Source organism: Hippocampus guttulatus, chromosome 9, assembly GCF_054856545.1.
Source record: "Hippocampus guttulatus isolate MCC_2025c chromosome 9, RoL_Hgut_1.0, whole genome shotgun sequence".
Lineage (NCBI taxonomy): Eukaryota > Metazoa > Chordata > Actinopteri > Syngnathiformes > Syngnathidae > Hippocampus > Hippocampus guttulatus.
The window spans coordinates 11015618-11039546 of record NC_141269.1 but is presented as its reverse complement, the minus strand read 5'-3'; the positions used below and the strand labels follow the sequence as shown (position 1 = coordinate 11039546).

Here is a 23929-nt window from a genome sequence, read left to right as displayed (position 1 = left end):
GGAAAAAAAAAAGACTGCCCTAGATTCCAAACTTGTGAATACATAAATAATAGATAACTTCTCAGACCCAAGATGTCTGACATTATTACTGGCCGTGCTCTTAAAGGCAGGGTCACATTTCCAGCCCAGATAAGAGTCAATACACATATTCTCCATGGCAAATCCCCAACGCACACACACATACACTTTGACCCAATTCTATTTCATCTATCTAGAGGGAGTGAAAATGTGACCCTTCACCCAATTATTACACTAATTACACATCAGCGCCGTCCCTCTCAGAGGTAAATCTCCTAATTTGATTTACAAAGGGAATCATAATCATGACAAAGCTTGATGTTCCTGGAAAAGAAAACAAAAGAAACATTCATCAATCCATCCAGCCATCCATTTTCTGAACCGCTTTATCCTCATTAGGGTCGCGGGGGGTGCTGGAGCCTATCCCAGCTGCCTTCGGCAGTAGGCGGGGGACACCCTGAACCCGTTGCCAGCCAATCGCAGCAATTAAATCAAACCCAGTCAATATGCACACATTCTGTATTTAGTTTCTCTGCTAAGCAGTGGAAACAATCCCGACTGGCCAACAAAGGCAAACCTCATGTAACACCATTCCTTCCGAGAACACACGCATCAAGAAAATTCATGTAAACGTGTGGCACATGACGCCACAGTGCAGATGGTAACATTCAATATACAAAGCAAGGGGAAGGGCTCGGCTCACGTGGTAGTTTATACTGTACGTCCATCCCCCATCATGCTTTGCTGTCATTCTGACTGACTGGTGCTGGTCCCAGGGAGCTTCCACACTCCGCCGAGGGCACATCACTGTATGCGCTGAATAATCAAGGCAACACTTCACCGGTGCTTTACCAAGTTAACTTTATGCCGTTCCTCAACATCATGTCTTGCAGCACCTCCTGGACCTGTGCAATGCAATGATGACCTGGAGTAATGGTCTTGATCTGAAATGGAATTGGGATCATAAATGGAAATAACAGAGATGTTCCCTGAGCTGACTCAGCAACATGATGGGTAGCTGATTAGTAGCAAGACACCAGGGTTTTTTTTGTACTAAGCATTCTGCTGCTAGGACATTCAGATTCAGATTCAGAAAACTTTATTTATCCCCGTGGGGCAATTAGAGTTACATGGCTGTTTCACATCCCCCACATCATCTTTCTGTGCCTGTGTTTCATGGAGCGAGGCATCCTTCTCTCCCTTTCTCACTCACATGAGCGCACATAGTCACATGTTCTCCTATACAACCTGTACCACCTGACTGAGTAGGCTGTTCATGTTAATGGGGAATCTACCACTCACTACTACTGGAAAAGTCATGAGAGAGTGACGAGCGTGGCCGCGAAACTGGGCGGCACCCTAACTGCTTCAACTCACAGCTTTATTATGTGAACCATACATTTAAAGGTCACGAAATGGCTCTTACAGATGGGTGACAAAACTATATGGAGGAAACTTCTGGATTTGACAGCAAGCCTTTTTAGCCACACTACCATGTCTGAGTAGTTATTTTCCATGAACAAGACCAGGGTCCTAGGAACCAAAATTGAAATGCCAGTGCTCTCTGGGACAGAAGAGCCTCTATGACATTAATGGCCAGGTGTGCCCAAAAAAAAAAAAAAGCTTCAAAAGTTCATGTGTGTAAGGAGATTTGATGGTTGCAACATTAGCTGATGGACAACATGATAGTGACACTCAAATGTAGTAAACCAAAGATGCAAGATTGATTTGAAATGACCATGTGTGGAATATCTGAAAATTTGATCTCTTTACATTCTTTCAGAAAAGAAAAAAAAAAAAGTCCTCTCGCCTTCCTGCAAATTTGACATTGATTGGAAAAGGAAAAAATAGAATGACTGAGGAATCACTGCTGTAATTTCCTCACAGAAAAAAAATCATTATGTGCACATCGTTTGCACACAATCAAAATGAGTAAATCGTATTACATCAGTTTTTGAATCATATACAACTAAAAATTGAGCACTTTTGTGTGTGTGTGTGCGCATTTGTGAGGGGAACCTTTTTGGACAATGTTTTTGTTCAATATTGCATACAGTTCTCTTTTGTTTTCTGCAAACAAAAGTCAGTCCATCACGTCTCCGTGATGAATGAATGATTTCCCTACAGCAATTGCAGGATCTTCTCATTAGTCTGACCGATGCGTTCTTGTTCTCCTTTATGAAATCGGGACAGATTGGCGAGTTACAAAAAGAGTTGGAGCGAGATAGAGCGGGTGAGAGATGTAGAGCATGGGGGAGGAGATGGCTGCTGTGTGTGTGTGTGTGTGTGTGTGTGTGTGTGTATATAATCTGCCCAGAAACTGGCCATGGGCACAAAACCGGAACCAGTCAGAACTAATTCTCGGTTTAGTAAGGCTGCGTGCCATTTATAAAAAATAAAAAAAAGAGGAAATTTGGAGTTTACCATATTCAGCCATTTGCATGGTTAGAATGGTAAGGACTGTGAGTTTGTAAGAGGAAAGTTTGATAATAGTTTACTCATTACTGTGTATTTTTTCTGGCTGTGATCATAAATACAGATTTTTAGTTTGAAATGGAAAACTGCAAAAACTGGAAGTCTACGGTATGTCCTAACTGAAGGTGCAAACTGAGTGCCTATGAGTGTGAACAAGTGTCTGTTCTTCTTTCTCTCACACACAGCAAAGCCAAACTCACTGGAGGAAACTAATCTTGAGAAGTGAGAGGATTTCATGAGAAATGTGATGGTTACTGGCCTCTTGTATATTATGCGCTTACCAGTGGTGGGCATTCTGTAAATACCAACTGATGGACTCCTGTTTTGCTGGCAGACTGACAGAAACCTTGGAACATTGGCGTACTAGGCGCCGACGGAACCGTATTTTTTCGGCCGTCACCCGAACTGTCACTCACCTCAGTGGTGGGCAGTCCATCAGAACTGACGGAAGGTCTATCAGTCCTTCACTGATGACTGACTGGTAGCTTAGAGCATATCAGAAAAAAATTAATAAATAATCGCTGGTCGATCCGGTGACCTGTGGTTATGTCGGCTGCTAAATCTCGCTTCCCATTCTTCAAGCGTGCTCCGATTTTAGGTTGTCCCCGCTGGTCAAGGAAGCTGGCTGAGTTTTATATTTTGTACCTTTCTCTCCCACAGACCTCAATGACGTTCTGTCATGTTGTTTTTATTTCACCAATTACCATGCCGTGAGTGTGTGTCTGTTATATAGATATTTTCTATTCGTAATTTGGCTGTATATCTGCATGTGCTGCGCCTGCGTGTGACGTAGTATGTTCTTAAAGCTGATTGGCCGCCGCACCACCACAAAGTTCACTTCCATCCCACCAACGTCAAAATGGGCAAAGGAGCTAAATTAGTAGTGACATACTGTAATTTAGCGATGACGGAAGCGCGGTTAAAATTACGATGACTGAGTGACGGACTGTCAATGACAGTTGGTAAAGCAATGACGAATGATGGACCGGTGAAATTTACTGAAGCGCTCACCTCTGATGCTCACATGACAGCAAACATGAAGGAAATGTAGAGGAGATTCATTAATGGTTGTATTTGGGTGTGTGGGTGCAAATACGACTTGGATAGCTGTGAGCATGCAGCTGTGACCTCAATCCCTAAATAGAGATTTATTGCGTGGACCAATATTTTGGGTGAGCATGAAAAACCTTCGCAAAATACATACACAAGTATTCAGCACAACACTACAAACTGGGAAATATAAAATATTCAACTTCCCGCCCTGCAATGACCACGACTAGTGAATACAGTAAAACCTCAGTTCATCACTAAGTAGATGAATGCTGTTGTCACGCTAACTGCTGAGGTCACCCCGAGCCACAAAGAGTATGCAACATGACCCATAGCAACAGGGCAGGCGAGTGACCAAGGACCAATGGGCAAATGTATGGGAGAAAAAAAAAATGTCATGTCAGAATAAAACAACAGAGCAGCAATTGACCCTCCTCAACCATCGCTCACAGGCAAAAACACGTGCTTATACACACATACACACACACACGCTTGTGCAAAGTTCACTGGTAAGGGAGGAGAGCGGGGGGGGGGGGGGGCAGCGGGGGAATGTGCTAGCTGCATGACAGGGCCAAGAGACTCCGGGGCTCAAACCCATCACTAACTCATGGATTAGTTCACACGTGCACACTGCCTTTTAATCTGCTCCAATGAGAAACAAACGAGGGAGAGGGGGGAAAACAACAAGGAAAGGCCAGAGACAAAGAGGTGGAGAGCGGTTTAAGCTTAAAAACTACAACAAACAAGCTGTTTGTGAAAACAATTTCATCGAACGTCCAAATCTCCTTTCATAATCACACATACAGATCAGTTGATTTGAAATGCACTCATCCCCTAATCCCTGAACCTCTTATTTATGTGTCTAAACGTGTAACATCTGACTTGAATAAGCAATATATTAAGTATAGCATGTCCTTTGGTCTTCTACTATGATTTGATTCAAGCCTCCCAATACCACAGATGAACGCAAACTTTCCCCTTCAGCCCACTGCGACCTGACCTGAGGGGAAAAGGGCGGGAGCTTTGGATTAGAGCACTAATATGGATGGGCTTCTAAAATGAGTCTGATGGAGAGAAAAAAAATGGGAGATTTGGCCAGATGTTGGCTCTGGGGGATGGTAGCGTAATACACGTGGATGTATTTTATCGTGTTCACCAGTGGCTGCGGGGAATGTATGTAATCCAAATGTAAGTGCTAAAGTGCAAATACAAACATGTGTTCAGGCAGTTATGTTTTTTCCACTGTCCCAGTCGTCTGGAATGGTCGCACTGAGTCATGTGGACGTATAAGTGTATTTTGATTAATGCTCTAAAACTTGCCACATGATATTTGGGGTTGAAAAATTAAGAGATGTGTTCCTCACACGCTGGACAATTCCTTCCCTAAACTCCAACTGGTCTTCAGAGTCAACCAGAGGTCACCTGTCCGCACATTCCCTCCAGATGATCTCAGAGCTAACGATCTCATTTGCCAGCACATTTATGATCAATTTGCTTCACCGTACCCTGTCACGCTACCCTTCACTTCCAAGCCCATCTTCCACAAAGGTACCCTCATTTCAGTCATCCTAGTATCTACTTTGCCCATTTAGATTATGAGGAGACTGCTTGCTTTGACCTGTAAGCATAGAAGTCATTTTATTGGTATGAATCTATTTTTTCCAATATTGTGGTAATTGCAAGTGTCTGTGGGAGCATGTGGAAACAGTTTCATAGGAATAAGGAGTGACGACCTTTTTCACTGCTCATTCATTGCAAGGCTCTCATTGGTGCACAGCTAACCTATGTGATTGGTCAGAAGGCAGTGGTGTTTTCTCCCTGCTGCCCCAGCTGTAACGCTAAAAATAGAAGCTGTAGTCAGAATTAGTCTTACTGAGTCTTGTTTCTTCTGCCAGCATCCTATTTTCCTTCCTTTTTGCCTTTGTTTAATTTTCTGTCCCCCAAACTCCCAAACATCACCTCAAGGTAAGGTTTAGTTCGGCAGAAAACATGACAAGGAAGGGGGATTGAAAAACCTTTGTACTCCCCAGGATGTAACAGCAACATTGTTCATTTTTCAATCACCCAGAAAGAATGTTTTTCATGGCATATGTTGGACAACCTACAATTTGACGGACACTAAATATTATATTGCCGTACAGCTGGCCATTAAGTCACTCTAGTGGGTTGTGTTATTGGAACACACGCCTTTTCCTTGGAAATCCTGGATTTCAGCTTGCTGACTGCGTGTCATTTCTAGCTGTGTTCTGTTTGATTATAGTGTGCTCTTCTCCTAAATGCTGCCAGAATGCTCATAGTGTAAGGGTACAACAATAAGAGGTCAAGCTAAAAAAGTCAGGGAAGACAGACAGGTTTTATACCGAATATTACATTCAACTTGTTCTCAGCTGTTATTCTGTCTTGGCAGTTAAAAAAAAAACAAAAAAAAACATTTAAATTAACTGAAATAAAATTGTACTAACATTTCCAAATATCAGCCCAAATGTATTTCCCTAACATTACTTCTACTTTTGATATAAAATTGGAAGACCAGCGGTTACGGGCGGAACGCCACGTAAATTTTTTCGATGCGTCAATGGGACTGCCCTACAATCCAGCTACTTCAATCAGAACTGGGCTACTTTACATTGGTGCTCGCCACACAGACAGAATCTCATTTTTATTTTTATTGATCGATGTAATCAATATAATTTAAAAAATAATTTTATACGAAAAATTCCTAATACCCTTTTGTTTCTTTAATTCTAATCCGAATGTTATTTTAATAAACTATTACAGTAAATATTCCCATCCCCGGAATTCTATGGAAAGGAATATCCTTCACCCGGAATAAAAACCTATGCATTAACATTTTGACTACAATATTACGTGTTACCGGAACTTGCGTAAGCGGAAATTCCACTATCCGTAACCCGGATGGAGGTGTAATGCCGCGGGAGCTTAAATACACGCAACGCCCACCCAATGCGACGGAAAAGACAACGCTGAAACAAGTTTTCACTTCGCGTTTTTCGATCATCAGATTCTAAACGACGACGAGTTTGTATTGCCGTGCGTTTAACTGTAATTGTGAATGATTTTAACTTTATTCACTTACGTCCTGGAGAACGCGGCACTAGCTTAAAAGCAGCACCCACTCGACACGACCGAAGAAACGTGTTCGCTTCGCCGTTTTCATTCATCAGATTCGAAACGAAGACGTGTAAGCGACTTTTTATTGGCGTGCGTTTTACTGTAATTGCGAAGGATTTTAACTTTATTCACTTACGTCGTGTAGATCATCGCATCGAAACGTAGAAGAACTGTAACGACTGGAGCGGAGCGAGTGAAATACATCCGTTTGAGCGAGGCTGGACACAAAGTTAAAAAGATCCAGCAGACACTTGGAGTCGGAAAGACGCAAATCTACGAAACTTTAAAAAATAAGGCATCGATTCAACTCCTGATGACAAGCCACCATCCAGCAAGGAAGCAATGCAAATGGCAACACAAATCCTTCAGTATGCACAAGAATTACCAGACATCGGTGATCAACGGGACAGTTACTTGCAACTTGCAAGAAAACTGTATGACACGCAGGCAAACATTGTCATAAACCAAAGAATGTGATTTTTTTGGGATACACCTGTATTGCAGTTTTTGTTCTATAAACAGTTTTTAGACAGTATATTTTTGTATTTTATTGATTGTGTTGTTACACGTGCATTTTGTCAGCATACTTGCAGGTTCATAAAGGACATGTACCATGCTCATTTCCCAAATGAGGAATTTCTGTTATCAGGACAAATTGGACAGCGCAAACATGAGTCCGTACTAGAGAATATTTACTGAATTTGTTTTTCACTCATATGAGCCATCTCAGCTTGGTGCCCAAGCACCATTAGAAAATGAGGCCCATTGAGAGCACGCAGAGAGAACTTATTGTTCCAGACCACGTCGATGAGCTGATATTTTTGAAAATAGGTAAGCCTTTGGCAAAATTGTTTCCTGTAAAATACAGTTGTTTTTCATACAGAAATATCACAGCAGCGTGTTCATTTGATCTGAAATTATATGAGTTTCATACCTGTGTTTTTTTTGTTTCACAAAAGAGAATGTTTAAATATTGTTCAGATATATGAGGCACTATCAAAAGGGTTTGTTTACATTGATGAAACAATCTATTCTGACAATAAGGTAGGTTAGAATATACCGGTAAACAGAGAACCACTTTGTTCTGTTTATGAAAGAATATTAAGAAACAAAGTACCGGTATATTGTTCTGATATCAATGTTTTGTTATGTTTTACATATTGGAATCTATAAAGCTGAGTTGGTTTTAAAATAAAATCCAATTTGAAAAATCCTATTGTTCACTTGCAGTTACCTTTAATAAGTATCGGTGTATTTGTAGAAAAGCCATTGCTACTGTATCCAAATATCGTATCAAAATATCGCTTTGAAATGCATTGCAAAAAAAAAAAATCACTGTGTATAATTATTAGGCCTGACATCAATAAATATCATATTGAACATAAATGTATCGTTACACCCTGAGTAGTGAAATAGCCAAGACTTGACCGACTTCTGACTCCTCTGTGTCTTTTCTGGCCTATTGATTTGATTGACGCTTGTGGTGAAAAGGCCAGAAATCTTGTTTGTGAGTAAATAGTCAATCAACAAAAAGCTTGTTTTGAAAAACCTTTTTCCGATAAATCTACTGGTCTTACACATCGAGTCATTGAAAACAACCACATGCTACATGCTTTTCCTGGAAGTTTCCCTTTGCTGAAAGGAAATGAAAGACGAAATTATACACAAATCATCAACAATTTCACCATCCCTCAAACGTTATTTCATCAAGCCTCAAGTCAAAGTCATATCTTCAAACCTAATAGTGGCTCATATTTCATTGCGTTAATTATGCGGTGTAAATGCTCACTGTGTACACACTGGCACACAAGGGAGCATAGGTTAGTCCTACATTCTGCTTTCAGTAACCCTTAATCGGGTGTGTTTGACTCTTTCTCTGCTCATCCCATCAGCTCGTCAGTTAGTTCCTTGTCCTCTGACTCCATCGTTTCTTAATCCAGCATCAAGCGCAGCTATTAAAGAATAGAACCGGGTGGCCTCTGTGTGTGCGTGTGCGTTTGTTCGTGGGGGGATGATGAACGTGCTCCAACACGTGTACATGCTCTAGCTGGGCTCACCAGACCAAAGATCAAGCCGCTTAAGCAGCTTTTCGGAGCCAAGAAAAGCTTACAAGTCGTCACGTTGGTCGGGACAAACGGCCCCAGTCCCAGGGCTCGCAGCAAGGCCTGAGAATAGGCTGCACTCACTGCGCAGAAAACAGCAAGCTCTAGCACAGCCACAGAAAATGTAGCCCGGGCTTTTTCATGCTTAACGGCTCATCCAACCCCGAGGCCTCTCACAACAAAGCTCAGTTCAGTTCCCACTCTTATAAGGGCTTGAGCAAGGTATGTGCAAGAAAACGTTACACCTACTGTAGTGTTGAGTCATCGCTACCTAACAGGTATATTTTTCATTGTGTGCAGTTGAGTCACAAATGATGCATCTTGTATGACACAGAGTTTTCGAAAGAGATTCAAAATGACAAAGAATGATTGACGTTGTCCGTGAAGGTCGGTGCTTTGGTCACAGAACCAATGAGAATGTCAGAGACTGGTTGTGGGGTGGACTTGAGATGCGAGCCGCCTCGTGTCAATCTGCAACACGTGCAACCCTGTTAAAATGTTCAAATGGCCTGTCAAGTTTGACAACTTAAGTGAAATGTAGTGAGCAGTATTTCTAGCAATTTGGAGTTTACTAAGGCGGCAGGGGTTAACTTTTATCCACCGGTAATTTCGAAGCTTGCGAGTTGCCTGGCTATACTGAACGATATTTTGCAAACAATATATTCCAACATCTTACAAAGATCACAGAGTACGTTAGTCGGTAAACCAATGTTTATTGACAACAAAACCCACAGGTACTCTTCAGCCATAGGTGATGCTGAAACGAGTACGTCACAAACAGCACACATGCTGCTTGTTCTTGCTAGCTCTCGCGCTCGCTCTCGTTTCCACACTGGCGGGCAGAATGATGTGTTCAAGAACTTCGAAATGACAGCAACAGAAAATTACATGTTAACCACAACCACGAAACAGCAACACCTAATTCAGTTCATTACCATATCATATGGCAAGCGTCAAACTCAGGAATAGCATGAAAGATGGAAAGTTGTTTAGCGAGACATTCCATTTTCCCCAGCACTACGGACATTCAAATCTCTGAATAATCTCGCGCCACCTTACCTCTCTGAGCTCATCCGCCCCTACACACCTGCCCGGCGCCTCAGGTCTGTGGACCAGACCTTATTAGAAGTACCAAGAACTAAACTGAGGCTCAGAGGGGATCGAGCCTTTTCTGTTGCTGGTCCCTCTCTCTGGAATGACCTCCCACTGAACATTCGGCAAGCCTCCTCGCTGCCCATCTTCAAAACCCTCCTCAAAACTCACTTGTATTCTTTGGCATTCGACTCAGCATGATTTAGATTTGTTCTTGGTTTTACTGTTTGGTGCTTTCTACCGCCTTTATTACCGATTTGTCTTACTGTTTATTGTGCATGTTAAATTGCTCCATGTACAGCACTTTGTATGCAGCGATGGCTGTTTGAAAGTGCTCTATAAATACTGTTGACTTGACTTGACTTGATTTGACATTGCCAGAGTGAAGTTACAAAGTGTGTTGAAATTCTCGGCCGCCCTGTGTGTCACTCCTTGAGAAATTTAACGATCACCTCAGGTGATATAATTACAACATGATTCACGATAATAAGTTTCATGAACAAGAAAATGTGTGTGTGTGTGTGTGTGTGTGTGTGTGTGTGTGTGTGTGTGTGTGTGTGTGTGTTTTATAACCTTCGCTCCTCTAACTGAACCTTCTGCCTCCCCAGATCAAACTTCTTACAACCGCCACTGAATCTGTTCCAACACTGAAGAACAGAATATGATTCGCTGCATTTGAAGCCTGACCTCAGAAAATATGAAAATGAAAGTGCGGTGGCAGCGGATGGCATATTGAAAAGTAGCGTTTCATTATTGATTGCAGCAAGTAGTCCAGTATTGATTAGCTGTAAATTGGCGTATTCAAATTGAGAAAAATACTGACGTTGGAATGGCACTAATTAGAGTGAAGACTTTCAACAATGCTGAGTAAACTGGATATAGTCCAAATAGTATTAGATAACACCCTCTGCCATTTATCTGAATGTTGCCATGAAAAGATCATGCATCGACACTGACAAATTAAGACATTTAACATTGAAGTAGTTTTGTGCAATTCGATTAACAAACAAACAGCATTGAAAACATTACCTCCAGAACATTTGTATTAAAAAAAAAAGTTGTCTTCAATGTAATTGTTCTTTTCAGGAAAATTAACTGAAATAGGAGGATCAGAGTTTGACACCCCCGGGGAAAAAGGAGTGAAAAATGCAACATGCAGGCCCAGTGTTGAAGTGCAAAAGGGCTTTTAGGAGGTATATGATCAAAGCGGCATAACCATCATGCTATCTCATCTGGAATGTCCCCCCCACCCCACCTTTTTTTGTTTCTCCTAGTGTTGTGGACCTGTGGTGTCGACGCAAGACAAAGCATCTCACCGCCACCAGACTCACTACTACAGTACTATAAATTTGAGTTTCATTTTGGTTCAGCTTGACTGGAATTTTTTTTCACAACTTGTCTGCCTTAGGAGAATCATGTTATAAGCCTGATACACTCGGGTGAACAACTTTGGCGGATACATATAGTTTACAGTGGGGCATGTCCTGAAAGGGAATTGGATTAACTGCTGGCAAAAACGGGGGATTATAAATTATTCTGACATGTGCGCTTTCAAAAAAGACGGATTACTCCATCAATTCTACTCAGTTTCTTTGGGAACAGAAATATATATATTTTTTCTTAGACTGAGAGGAAGAAAAAAAAGATGCCAATTGAACTCCTTCAAAAATAAGATGCATTTCAAGATTCATGGTCAATTTCAGTGTGGTTGGTTACAGGACTGCCTGGATCAGCAAAGGACAAGCAGGACGGGGAGGAGGTGAAGGAAAAGGCTTCAAAGAACAAAAGCAAAAATGTGGAGAGACTCATACTGTCTTGTGTGAACAAACAATGAAACACGCTTTGCGAGTGAAATAGTAGAAAGAAAAAAAAAATCAAACCGGTATGGGAGCTACAGTCTGCCAGAGTAACTAGCCAGCCAACTGCGTTGCCATGTGCGGCATCACATGAGAGCACCACGGTGACACATCAACCCGTCTATATTTAACATACTGAATCCAATGTTCCCATCGTTTTACTGAAGTCCGCCAGGGAAGATGGTGAGAACAACAGACCGAGCTGATATGTGATTACAGTGAATGGATACCACCCTCCCGCATCCTTTCAATGTACCCACATCCTCAGAGATAATGAAATGAAAGGCACGCTATTCTCTCCCATATACCATAAATCGTGCAAGTCTAGCCGCTGTTATTTAAGGGGTCGCAAAAAGCTCTTTATAGATTGACTCTAGCTGTCTGCGATCATATGGTAAACACCGCCGAGTAGCCAAGTGGGTGGTGAACTCCAATCAGATAATGGCCTTCAACACACCAGTTTGCCATGTTCGCGGGAAACCACCACATTGTCCATCATCTTACATGAGAACATATGACTGGGCACATGAAGGCCTGCTCAGGCTTGTACATGACATGCATGTGTTCAAACAAACACCTTGTTTAAAAAAAGATCTTGTGCTTTGTAAATGTGCTGAAGTATAAATAAGGAAGCCAGGGTTCGTTTTGATTATGGAGACGTGTGGAACAGCAAAGGCTTACATTGAAAAAAAGGCCAAAAGAAAGTGTCTTGGCAAGTGAGAGGGGTGTTCTGACTTGAAGACGAAATGTTGGGAGAAGGGGGTTCACTCACCTATTCTTCTCCAGCTCGTTGTGTGTGGACCTGCAAAAGTACAAAACACAAATGGAACTTTAGACACACATTATTCAGAAGGAAAGCAATATATGTCGTACACATAGACAGTATGTTTGGCAGATAAAGGATTTTCGAGGGCCTTTGTTCCAGTAGGGTTAATGGCCAAGGCACCGTGACCTAAAAATTACATGTGATTAACTGAATCATTAATCATGTTGGTTGATGACGATTATGCTCTGCACTCGTGCTAATGTGATATAGACAACATTTTATACCGCGAAAGAGGTATTTTAAACTTCCAATAAAAACATGTCTTGACATACTATACACTAGTTCCTTGAAATTACACAAGATTAGTCTCAACTTTATCTAGGGTAGGGCATAGAGAATCGAGAATTAGGTGGAACCGGTGCTATCATTCCGCTTCTCCCAGAATCATTCAGATTTTAAAATGTTGGTGATGAATTTAGATCCTTAGTTCGCCACGCATAAAAAGCACGACTGAAGACAAAGCAAATGGAACTCTGTGCGCGCGGCCTACACAGCATGAACAGTACAGGCATACATGCCCTGTATACATACACATACAACATATGGTTACATAGACTGCTTAGATCAGATACATTTTCCTGATTTCGAACCCAGCTTGGACAACATTGCAATAGGTAACAGTTGAAAGAGGACTTGAATGAGAATAAAGAAAATAATTGGTATCAAATTAGTCTTTTGAATGTACCCGATGATGTATGTCATACTCGCTACCTTTTGTCCACACCCTTTTGCAAATTTTTGTCGTCGACACAACTGACTTGATTTATTCTCTTTTCCCAGCCTCAACTGTCACTTCATCGTAGAACGCTCAAGTACACTTGCGTTTATGTGGTCCCCTCAAACCGCCTCCTATATTACGTCAAGTTAAAGAGAAACGCTGACTTGTCTTGTAGGTTTGTTTGCAGTTGTGAAAAGTTGTCTCTGCATGACGTCTTGAATTGCCCGTCAGAAGGCTATAAACTATAATCCCCAGTGAGTATGCATAGCCTTTGCTGTAGAGGATAGTCATCATTAAGGAGAGACTCGCCAACAAAGTTCAAGCAGAGCTCTCTGAATCCTTTGCACCATCAAACATCAATGTGACAGGCAGGAGAGCACCATCATCTCCTCCTCAATAATACACAACACTACTCGTTGAGGGAGGCGGGGGTGGGGGGGGTGCACATGTAACAGTGAATTGCGTTCACTTAAGTTGACACTGCACATGAGTGTGTTTTGGGGATGGGTGTGTGTATACATGCATGGACGGTTGGGGAGAGTGTGAGGAACATGTGCATGCCCTGTGCAGGAAACAAGCGGGGTTCAGTGCATCGTTAGTAATGTAATGTGAATGAGATGGTCCTTAACACTGCCTTTGTGGGGCAACATACTGAGAGGAGACAAAACACCCTCCCCATGCCTAAATGGCTCGGCTTCCGTTCAATCAAACTGCACTCCATCTCAGCTCAAAGTGTTAGCTTTGAGGGAGGGTGACATGTATAACTTGCCCCTGAGGCATATAAACAGGCTGCAATATGTCTTTGATACACAACCTCCATCATCATTGTAACCTGGATTGAGACAGAGGAAAGTGCAATTGTTGAGTGAGACTGCCTTGGAAGAAATGATCTCTCTCAGATTAATAATTGACAAATTAAAACACCATATGTCTGCATTAGACTACATTACTTAGGTATGCAAGAGTGGCTGTGTGGTCAGCTGTGGCAGAGAATATGATTTTTGAAGACAAGGCTACCAATGGCAACCTGAACATGAGGCCAGACTCATACAAGAGGCAATCTACAGCCCAGTGGATGTCAGAGACTAGCGTATTTCATCTCACTCAGCTAAATATTTTGAACAAAATCCACCTTTTTGGGACTATATGATCAGCTATTAACAACCGGTGAGTTCTTGAATTTCAGTGGTCCCCAGATTAAGGGAGAAGGGTGGACTCAAAGTGGTTTGTAGGTGATGTATTGACAAGCAAAATTCTGTCAACTATTTTATTGATCATTGAACAAATATGCAATTTTTGAGCAAAGCAGTAGTGATTCATGTTTGGTGTAGTTTATGTGTAGTAGATGTTGGCATTGTGGGACTGCATAAAGCTAGGGATGGGTACCAAAGACTGTTCTTGGTATAAACTAATTGGTCGATAGTACCAAGCGCCGGTTCCCGCAAAATCAAAACAATACCATGTTTCGGTTCCAAAGTGCTTCTTTAGGAGTTGTAAATGTGTGGGAGTGGCGGAGTTGGCGCTTCTCCATGGCGCACTTGAATGCAACAGTTCACGCACACCAGCGTCATGACCTCATCCACACACGCCAAATATAGATTTCCAGGTTTGAAAGTTGACCAGACTCGCCCGCCATCAAGCCAAACAAATACAGTTGATTAAGTAAATTGTAGCGATGACAAAGCTGTGCACTTCCAAGTATGCTTGGGGTTAAGTGTGGGGGATGGATTGGAGTGCCGTTTTCAGGATGTTGGTTTGCACAATGCACATCCAAGCACCTAATGGAGGCGTGCATTTAGCATCCTCTTTCACGCTCACCCATCTCACTTCAAACATCCGCATGCTGTCCACGATTGCATTCGCCTTTCCTCTATATAAGCAACGGTGTCGGCACAACATCAGTCTGTCAAGTGGACCCGACGAGTCACCAAAGTCACACAACAGCATTCACAGATTTGGAACTCGGTGCATACACAAGGTGACCCGCATTATTGGGCGCCCCATCCATTTTGGAAAACAAATTAAGACTTTTATACGCGTTTTATGATCGGGAAAATGCAGTATGTTTTTTTTTTTTTTATGTTTGAGCACAAGGGAGGGATTACAAATAATTCCTAATTTGGGTCGAGTCCAAAAAAAATTAAGAAACCCTGTCCTGTGGACATGGTGTTACTCCCAAATGGCACCAGTTCAATCGATGCAGCTGTAACACAAAAGCACATCTTTTCGCAAGAAGATTCACAGCCAACTGCAATTGGGCTTGTAATGTGTCACGGTTGCTTTGAACACCAACATCCATCCCATTGTTTCAATGTCGTGTGCGATAAAGTCCATTTTGTTAAGCACTCGACAAATCAAGCAAAAGATGGAAAGTCCGACTTGGGATCAGCACAAATCACTAAGTGTGAAATCCAAACGACATGTGGGGGGAAAAAAAACAACTGGAGCAACACTGATGTCACCTACACTAGTCCATTACTCTGACAGATACACCGTTATTCCGAGTTGAGCCATGAGGCTGGCACTCTCTATATCCTTTATATAGCCACACATTCACGGGGATCAATCTAAGTCAGCTTGCTGTCCTATCGCCCTTTATCATCAGCAAGACTTTCCCTTCATCCTGAATCAGATAGCGACATGTCTGCAGCTCAACAATCCCGCAAACCAGATAATGAACTGGCTCCGGGCCATACACAACTGCAGTACGTTGCTTACTTCACTTAGGGGGGAAGACATTATTCGTGCACGCACAGAAGTGTGTGTGCGTGTGTACGATCACGTGCATGTAAACACAGACACCAAGTGGGTCAAAGAGATAAAGCACCCCTGCTATAAACGGAAGGCAAGTGAGGACAGTCAGATAAACCCATCACTTTAAGCCTTGACATTTTACAGAGTCAAGTCAGGACCAAAAAAGTGCTGTTTCTATAAATCCATTTCTATTTTATGAGGCTTTACCTTGAATTTAAATGTAGAAAATTCTCAGTTTACATAAATGGGCTTGTATTAGCTCAACATAATCATTTCAGTCATTTACAACCAGTAGATGACATGCAGCCGCATCATATTTTAAACGTGGTAGCAGCAGTTATAATTTGACTAAATTGACATCACAATTAATCAAAATACCGACACTAGAGAGGTTTAAATGTGTATGTATGTTAGTGTACATGCATGTATGTATCTATTATCAAATTAATCAACACCTATTTTAATAACTAAGTAATCATTTAGTGCCATTGTTGAATTTAAGATTATCCGAATCCTCTGATATCAGTCTCTCAAAAGTAATTAATCTCTGATTTCTGTAGGCCTTTCTGAACGACGTTACTTTACTGACCTAGAATGTGTTTGTGGTGAGCGAAACTGAGACCAAACACATTGATTGATCATTTTCCCTCGACTGGAATTAATGGTGACAATAGACGCAAACTTAAAAGTAAAAAAAAAAGGCATGAGACATTGCTCGAATGCACAATATATATATATTCGCATTCTGCTATAAATATAAATAACGTATTCTGCTGGATAAATTGCATAAAAATTGAGAATGTGGCTGGCACTCTCTCATCACACCATCTTGCACAATCACTCTAATGAAATAAAAAATTCTCGTGGGGAGCTGCACACATGAAACATGAAAATATATTTGCAGTGCTATCCTCCATATCGGTGACCTTAATTTTCGTAATTATTCAACTACATTGTACGACATCATTAGCATTCGAAAGCAAATCCCCAGCTCATGAAAAGCGTTATGAGGGCAACCTCAAATTAATTATGATCCTGACTGTTGCTATGCAGTAGGCAGCATTCTGTGCTGATGATGAGTAATGCGCAGTTTCCTGTTTGCTGCTCGCTCTCACATTAATATTAAAGCATTCTGAGCAAGAGAGTGGGGCTTTCGTTTGATGTACGCCGATCAAAAGACAAGACCCACGTAAGCAGCCCTGCACCAAAGAGAGCACGATGACAATGGGTCTTCATTTTAGGAGATTTCCTTGCCCTCCTAATTGCAAGTTTCATTAATCAAAAGATAATTCTCTGACATACATGTCATGCAGGAAAATCAATCCTGAACAAACATATGGTCACCATCCCATAACTGCATCTATGGCATGAAGAAAGACACAAAAATTTTGGTGAGCGGATGTATCTTTTCTGCATTTTTTTTTGGTAAGTGTACGCATGCACCAGAAACTTCATTAGGAACACTTCCACAATCTAATGAGATGCAATACAGTGATCCCTCACTACTTCGCGGTTCATTTATCGCGGGTTCAGTGCATCGCGGATTTTTTCAAACATGTTTAAAAAAAAAATTGTTTTAAATTTTTTTTTTTAACATATACATGGAGTACAGTACTGTATATGTTACTCTATGTGACTCGCTGTTGTTTTGCAGCTCCTCGCGGACCGTTTGCAAACTTTAAAAAAATAATTTTTTTACCTGTTTATGTTAATTGGACGCTACTTCGCGGATTTTCGTTTATCGCGGGTGGTTTTGGTCCCCATTAACCGCGATAAACGAGGGATTACTGTACAACTATTTGGATGGCCTAATTTAGTAAGTTGACTCAGCTGAGTTGAGGGAGAGCTGAGGTACACCCAAGAGTAGTTAGTGATCTCAGGGCATTTATTGACAAACAACCATTCACATGTATACCTATGGGCAATTTAGAGTCTTCAATTAACTCGACCTCACATGTTGATGCAATGTGGGAGGAAGCCTGAGTATGCAGGTAAAACATTTGCAAGCACGGAGAGAACATGCAAACTCCAGGAAGGCCAGACCTCAGATTTGAACATGTCATCTCCTGTGAGGCAGCCATGCTAATCACTTGTTCACTGTGCTACTTGTTGTTGGCACGTGATTTATGATTGTCATCATCGTTGGGCAGAATAATTGTTGTTGACTGAATGTCTTGTGGCGGCCAGGAAGTCCAGTGGTTAGCACGTCGATGTCACAGTGCAGACGTACAGGGTTCAATTCCAGCTTTGGCCTCCCTGAGTGGAGTTTGCACGTTCTCCCCGGGCCTGCGTGGGTTTTCTCCGGGTACTCCGGTTTCCTCCCACATTCCAAAAACATGCATGGCAGGCTGATTGAACACTCTAAATTGTCCCTTGGTGTGAGTGTGGGCGTGGATGGTTGTTTGTCTCTGTGTGCCCTGCGATTGGCTGGCAACCGATTCAGGGTGTCCCCCACCTACTGCCCGAAGACAGCTGGGATCGGCTTCAGCACCCCCCACGACCCTAGTGAGGATAAGGCGGTTCGGAAATGAATGTCTTGTATTTGTTCTCATTAGTTCAGGCAGGTGTAACTAACTAATGTTGTTGTTAAGTAGATGTTAAAAGGGCTCAAGATATTTATGTTTAGGTCAGTACAAACACTAGTCAGGTTGTTTAGTTTCCACCTGAGGTAAACATCCTCCACCCCCACCGCCTCCAATTGCATGGCATGCTTCAGGCCAAAGCCACCATGTTAACTATCAAAACAATTCCAGGTGACTCACGTTTGCAAAACAGCAAGGATGTTTTTCTTTTTACAGTCTTCACTTCTAACACGATTTCTAGCCTCCGGCACCTAAGTCTCTTTGACAATCACCTGATGAAAAGCCATCACAGAGCCCTCTGGCCTCAAAGCGGACACAGTGATATGGGTGGACGTCGAGTCCGTTTCCATCCACCACTCGATTCATGCTACCGGTAATTAAGCACAAAACAATTGCTTTATTCCGGCACTGTTACTATAAAAAAGGAGTTCTCTTACCTGTTGTGGTTACTGCTGAATTTCTTATTTCGGAATTTCCTTTGCCTCTGGTAACTTGTGTCCTGATTTGAAGGAAACGTCGAAGCATATCCGTGTTCACACTCTGTTGGAAGAAGAAAATATTTGGTCAGCATTTAACCATGAGTATTTCAACATATAATCCCTAAAATGATGTAAACGGGCTGCAGGTAAATACTCGACTGCGCAGGGACCTTCCCTGGCAACATTTCAATACGTTCCTGTTGACACTGTCACATGGTGCAATTACCTCTTTCTCTCCTTTCGAGATATTCCGCCGCTTCCAATAGTCGCTGGATATTCATTATCTGAACAGCCGTCATTCTTTCCTGAGCCTTCCTGTTATTCACCTTATGACTAGCTCTATCTTACAGTGTTTAACATTGACAGCAGTAATAAAACGATAAAACACACACACGGACACGGAAGACAGTGCTTAAGTCATCAATGTAACAAATTCAACATATGTATATTAAAAAAAACTTTGTTTAGCAATCTTATTCGGTGTCTTTTGAGAGGACGGGAATCGTGTTCCCAGTGTTGACAAGGTACTGCCAATCCTATGCCACGTTAGTAGAAAATGTCAAAAGCAGCGAATGAAAATAATAAAACATTCTAATAAATACACAGTTAATTTGCTACAAAATTAAATAGAAACAATATAAAAATTCTCAGAAGGTAACATGAGCCAGCAAGTGCTTGCTGCTGCTCGCTTCCTCTCTCCTGTTTGCTTTCCATAACTGCACAGCTCGGAGGCGGGGACATAAAGAGGGATGGTCCGGAATCACCGAGGGGCATTTTGGGAAATTGGGTTTTTCTTGTATGGCAACCAACTGTCACCACAGTGTTTCAAATGATGAGGTGACAAAAAGAAAACATTGAATGCCGAAGAGCATTTTTGGGCAGTACATGCTATAGCTATCTTGGGAAGAAATTGTGAATCATGTTTGTTTGTTTTGGAAAATGTATTAGTTAGCTCTTAAATAGAACTAATATGAGCTGAAATAGACCTATTCTGAGCTAGAGAGAGAGAGAGAGAGAGAGAGAGAGAGAGAGAGAGAGAGAGAGAGAGAGAGAGAGAGAGAGAGATACAGACAGAGAGAGAGAGTACAGGAAAAGCAAAACATGTATTCCTTATTGGTAATTGGCAAACTGCTGTCTGCATCCTCTGTCCACAATAAAGTCTACAATTCCCATGAGACACCAGGAGCAAAGGGAGTGGTTAACACTCAAAGCCAGGCCCAGCAACACGTGACATAGATGCTGCACGGGTCTTTGATTGGCACATGTTTTTGACAGACGTCGAGGGCTGAGCTCGCCTCCATCCAATGATAGAGCGACTTTGCGCCATGTGGAACCCAGCGCGACACGCCCACAAATAGCAGGAAGCAAACAATCGAGTGGAGATGCAGCAACTGTACGAGCAAATCTTCCAGTCATTTACCCAAAGCAGTCTAATTTAGAGGGCTGCATCGCTGTTTCGTTCCAACAAAGTCAGAACAAGTGGTCGCGTAAAAAATCAGATCTAAAAGACATTCAGCAGAACATCAAATATAGTACGCAATGTAAAAATAATTATTTTAAAATGCTATTTTTGTAAATGCACATTTTTCAGAATCACACATTGTCCTACACGTTTGCTCGTGCGAGTTGGAGGCTTTTTATGACATTCTGCGGGGGCACGATGACATCATCCAAGAAGTGACTTGCAACACGCTGCAATGTGGTCAGATATATTGCATCTGAGTAGGAGCGAGCATGCACACCCACTCATCCAATCAATGTCACATTTTGCTATTTTCAACTGTACGTAGATCAGTGATAGATCCTGTCCTGCGTGGATACGTGCACATACCAGTGTGGATCGCGTGCATGTAATGTACTAAGATCCACGTTATTACGATGGGGTAACATCTTTTCATTGCAAGGAAAATTAGTCTTGTGAGGGTGGCGGTGACCAAGCGTAAACAGTCCTCGTAGTCGACACTGTACCGAGTTGAATTAACCCAGTTCTTTGTTGTCTGCGTGCTCACGAATAAGTGTGTTAGTCAAATACAGAACAACATCGCACAGCACACATCAACTCACTTCCGTCTTTCCTCTCGGAGCCCTCGAGAAAGCGAGCAGCCTCCAGCAACACTTGCACATTTTTCAGAAAAGTGTTGATGTGGTCCATGTGGGAGTCTTTGGGGTTGAATACGTCATTGAAAGGACAATTGGACATCTCCAAGTCTTGCTGATCCAAGACAGACGCCTCGGATTCATAGAAGAACTCCTCGCTCTTCAAACTTCTTCGTTGACTCTCACTTTGGGCCATTTTCCCCTGTGAGTTTGCGTGGCTTCTTCGTAGAAACTGGTGAGACTTGTGCAAGTGGAAGCTGTTCGTGGCAGATCGACCTGATCTCTTTTTTTTTTCTTTTTTTTAATGAATGTGGGCTGTTTAATGTGGAGCAGCAGCCAATGTCAGTGGATGCTGGTCGACAAGAAAATTTAAACCCGCCCCCTCCAGTCGAGGAGCTCGGCATGGTCCCTGTGCTCGTTGGATTTATTGTATTTATTATATTTATTATTTTTTAAATTGAAGTAGTCATGTTGTTCGGCCAGTCCTCAAAGAGGTGCGTGACCTACCTCCGGATATTTCTGTTTTGTACTAAAATAAAGTATTAATTGCTCATCCACTATAGTATTTGGCAGTGACGCTCTCGTTGTCAGAGAGTGCACTCGGTTCATTATCATCTCTGTAGAAGTGTACTTAGAACAATTTCATAGGCAAATTAATACTATTTATACAGTTGTGGCGGAGAGTTTTCTTCTTCCTTTGGGGTGACAAAAAAAATTAACAGAAAAAAATTATTGACAAGCACTGCGGTAGACTCACCTGTACACACTCACAACCATATACCGTACTATATAACATACATAAGGCAAAATTGAGTAATTCTCTACTCCTAGTTTTTCGGACAGAGCTGAAATCATGTTAACGTACTCTCCGTCAAAAAAAGAGAGAAAAAAAAAGAAACGTGAACATGCATTGTCTTACCAAAGTGAAACTTTTGCTGTAACCCCTAGTCAAATTGAGAATGTTTAAGAACTGAGCGTTTTGTGATGCCCATATTTTGCATTGTACTATATATTGACAATATCCTAGCTGCGAGTTGACGCCTTTGACTATGTCTGTATGTTATGTAAATGTATCAAAAAAAATCAAATAAATAATTGCGTCAATAAAATTAACCTGTTGAGTACCAGGAAAAAAAGAAGGAAAAAAGGAAAACAACTAACATAGGTATAAACATTGCGCAAGTCTCATACAAAGTGCAGTCTAACTGTGAGCATTGGTGGAGTTTTCTGTCCTTTTTATTTTTTACTAGACTTTGCACAGGTAGAATTGAGCATATTCAGGTGTTTGTGCCGTTGAGGGATGGAAATTGTTTTTTCCAGACCAATCCTAGCTGTATCCCTCATTTGCATCAAAATCAGGGCGGTCTGACACGCACTACGTCTATGTCCACCGTGCCTGACATTGCGGAAACAGAAATGAACTTTTTGGGGTCTGTGCAAGACATTGGCAGGTAAACTGCAATTTCTTCCCCGTACAAGGTTGTGCAAGTTTCTTCAATTGCGTCTCCATTTAGAGACCTTTGTGATTGCAACCTAATGTTATTTCATACATCACTTGTTGGATTTACTGCCCGGGGAGAGCAAGTCACCAGTTCATGGTGTAAACACACGACAGATCAAGCTGTATGTGACAGACATGATAAGCACAGTTAAGACCTGAGCCTTGATCCGGTACCACTGTCACTAGACCTTTAACCAAGCCATTTTTATTCTGCGGCTGAGTCCATTTTCAACCAGAACATGTCAAGGCAGGCCTGTGTACAGCTCTGAACCCCAACCCCCCCATCCTCACCTTTGCTACTTCAAAGTGCCAGTAGCAGCCCGTGTTCGTTTGATGTAAAGTTCACACAGATAGAAACTTTTAAGTGCAACACACAGGGGAATCTTTGATGGTCCTTGCTCCACCTTTTGTCAAGACAGAAGACCCGTTTGAGCATTTTGGCCAACAAGAGATTTTTTTTTTCCCTTGAAAAGAGGTCTCAAAGATTTGTAAATGACACATTTCCATCGTCAATATTGAAAAGCATTGCACTTGAGAGAGAAGCATTCAGGTCGCCACGCAAAAGTTCTTCCGAACAGCAACAACGACAACGCTGTCTCAGCATAGTATATGTTCGGTAACACATCTACGAATAAGTAAAAACTTCGACTGGCAGTCCTATATTGATAAGCAGAGCATTCCTAAAATAAGGTTTACCAAACTCTAGGACTCTTTCCGTGACCATTGCAAGTCTGGTGTGACGTGCAGTGTAAACCTGCACAAAGCCATGTTAAAACAGGTGTTCATAATTTTACAGACACATGCAAGATGAGACATTTAAAAGAAAAAAAGGTGGTTCACACTGTTATGGGCATGAACACAACTGACTATTTGCCGCCAATGAAAGCAACACCTCACATCTTGCCTAGAGACACCTGTGTGTGACAAAGGACACTGTGATTTGTAAGTGACTGGACCATTGTCACTGCGCTTGGGCGGTGGGCAACAGATAACGTAAGTGAGTACTGTACTAGGTCCAAAGTGGCCCATCGGAAGCACCGTGAAAATTCCTGCTGGGCTGCCAGTGGCCACTATTGGATCACGAGGATAAAGTATCCTTACACCCCACCCCTTGATACTTTGCCACAATGAACTACATTTTAAAAGAAAAAAAATCACAATTGATTTGAAAGCCAATTTGAATTGAAGCTGTCTTTAGAAAAGGCATTTTGATCCTTATAGTCAATGTCAATCAAAATCATTATTTG

The 23929-nt window shown here is 41.9% G+C and overlaps 1 protein-coding gene across 2 annotated transcripts in view; it reads right to left on the bottom strand.

Moving 5' to 3' along the window:
- Positions 1–21517, bottom strand: part of mxi1 (max interactor 1, dimerization protein) — a 33791-nt gene extending 12274 nt beyond the window's left edge. The window contains exons 1-3 of one of the 2 annotated variants that reach the window (XM_086120517.1): positions 21149–21517; positions 19043–19145; positions 12498–12527 (exon numbers count right to left, since the gene is read on the bottom strand). In XM_086120517.1, the coding sequence (XP_085976643.1) occupies positions 12498–12527; positions 19043–19145; positions 21149–21377 (362 nt within the window). In that variant the 5' untranslated portion in view covers positions 21378–21517. Of the gene's footprint in view, positions 1–12497; positions 12528–19042; positions 19146–19310; positions 19793–21148 lie in introns of those variants that run through there. The other variant, XM_086120519.1, reaches the window with a different exon arrangement.
- Positions 21518–23929: the final 2412 nt, after the last annotated feature.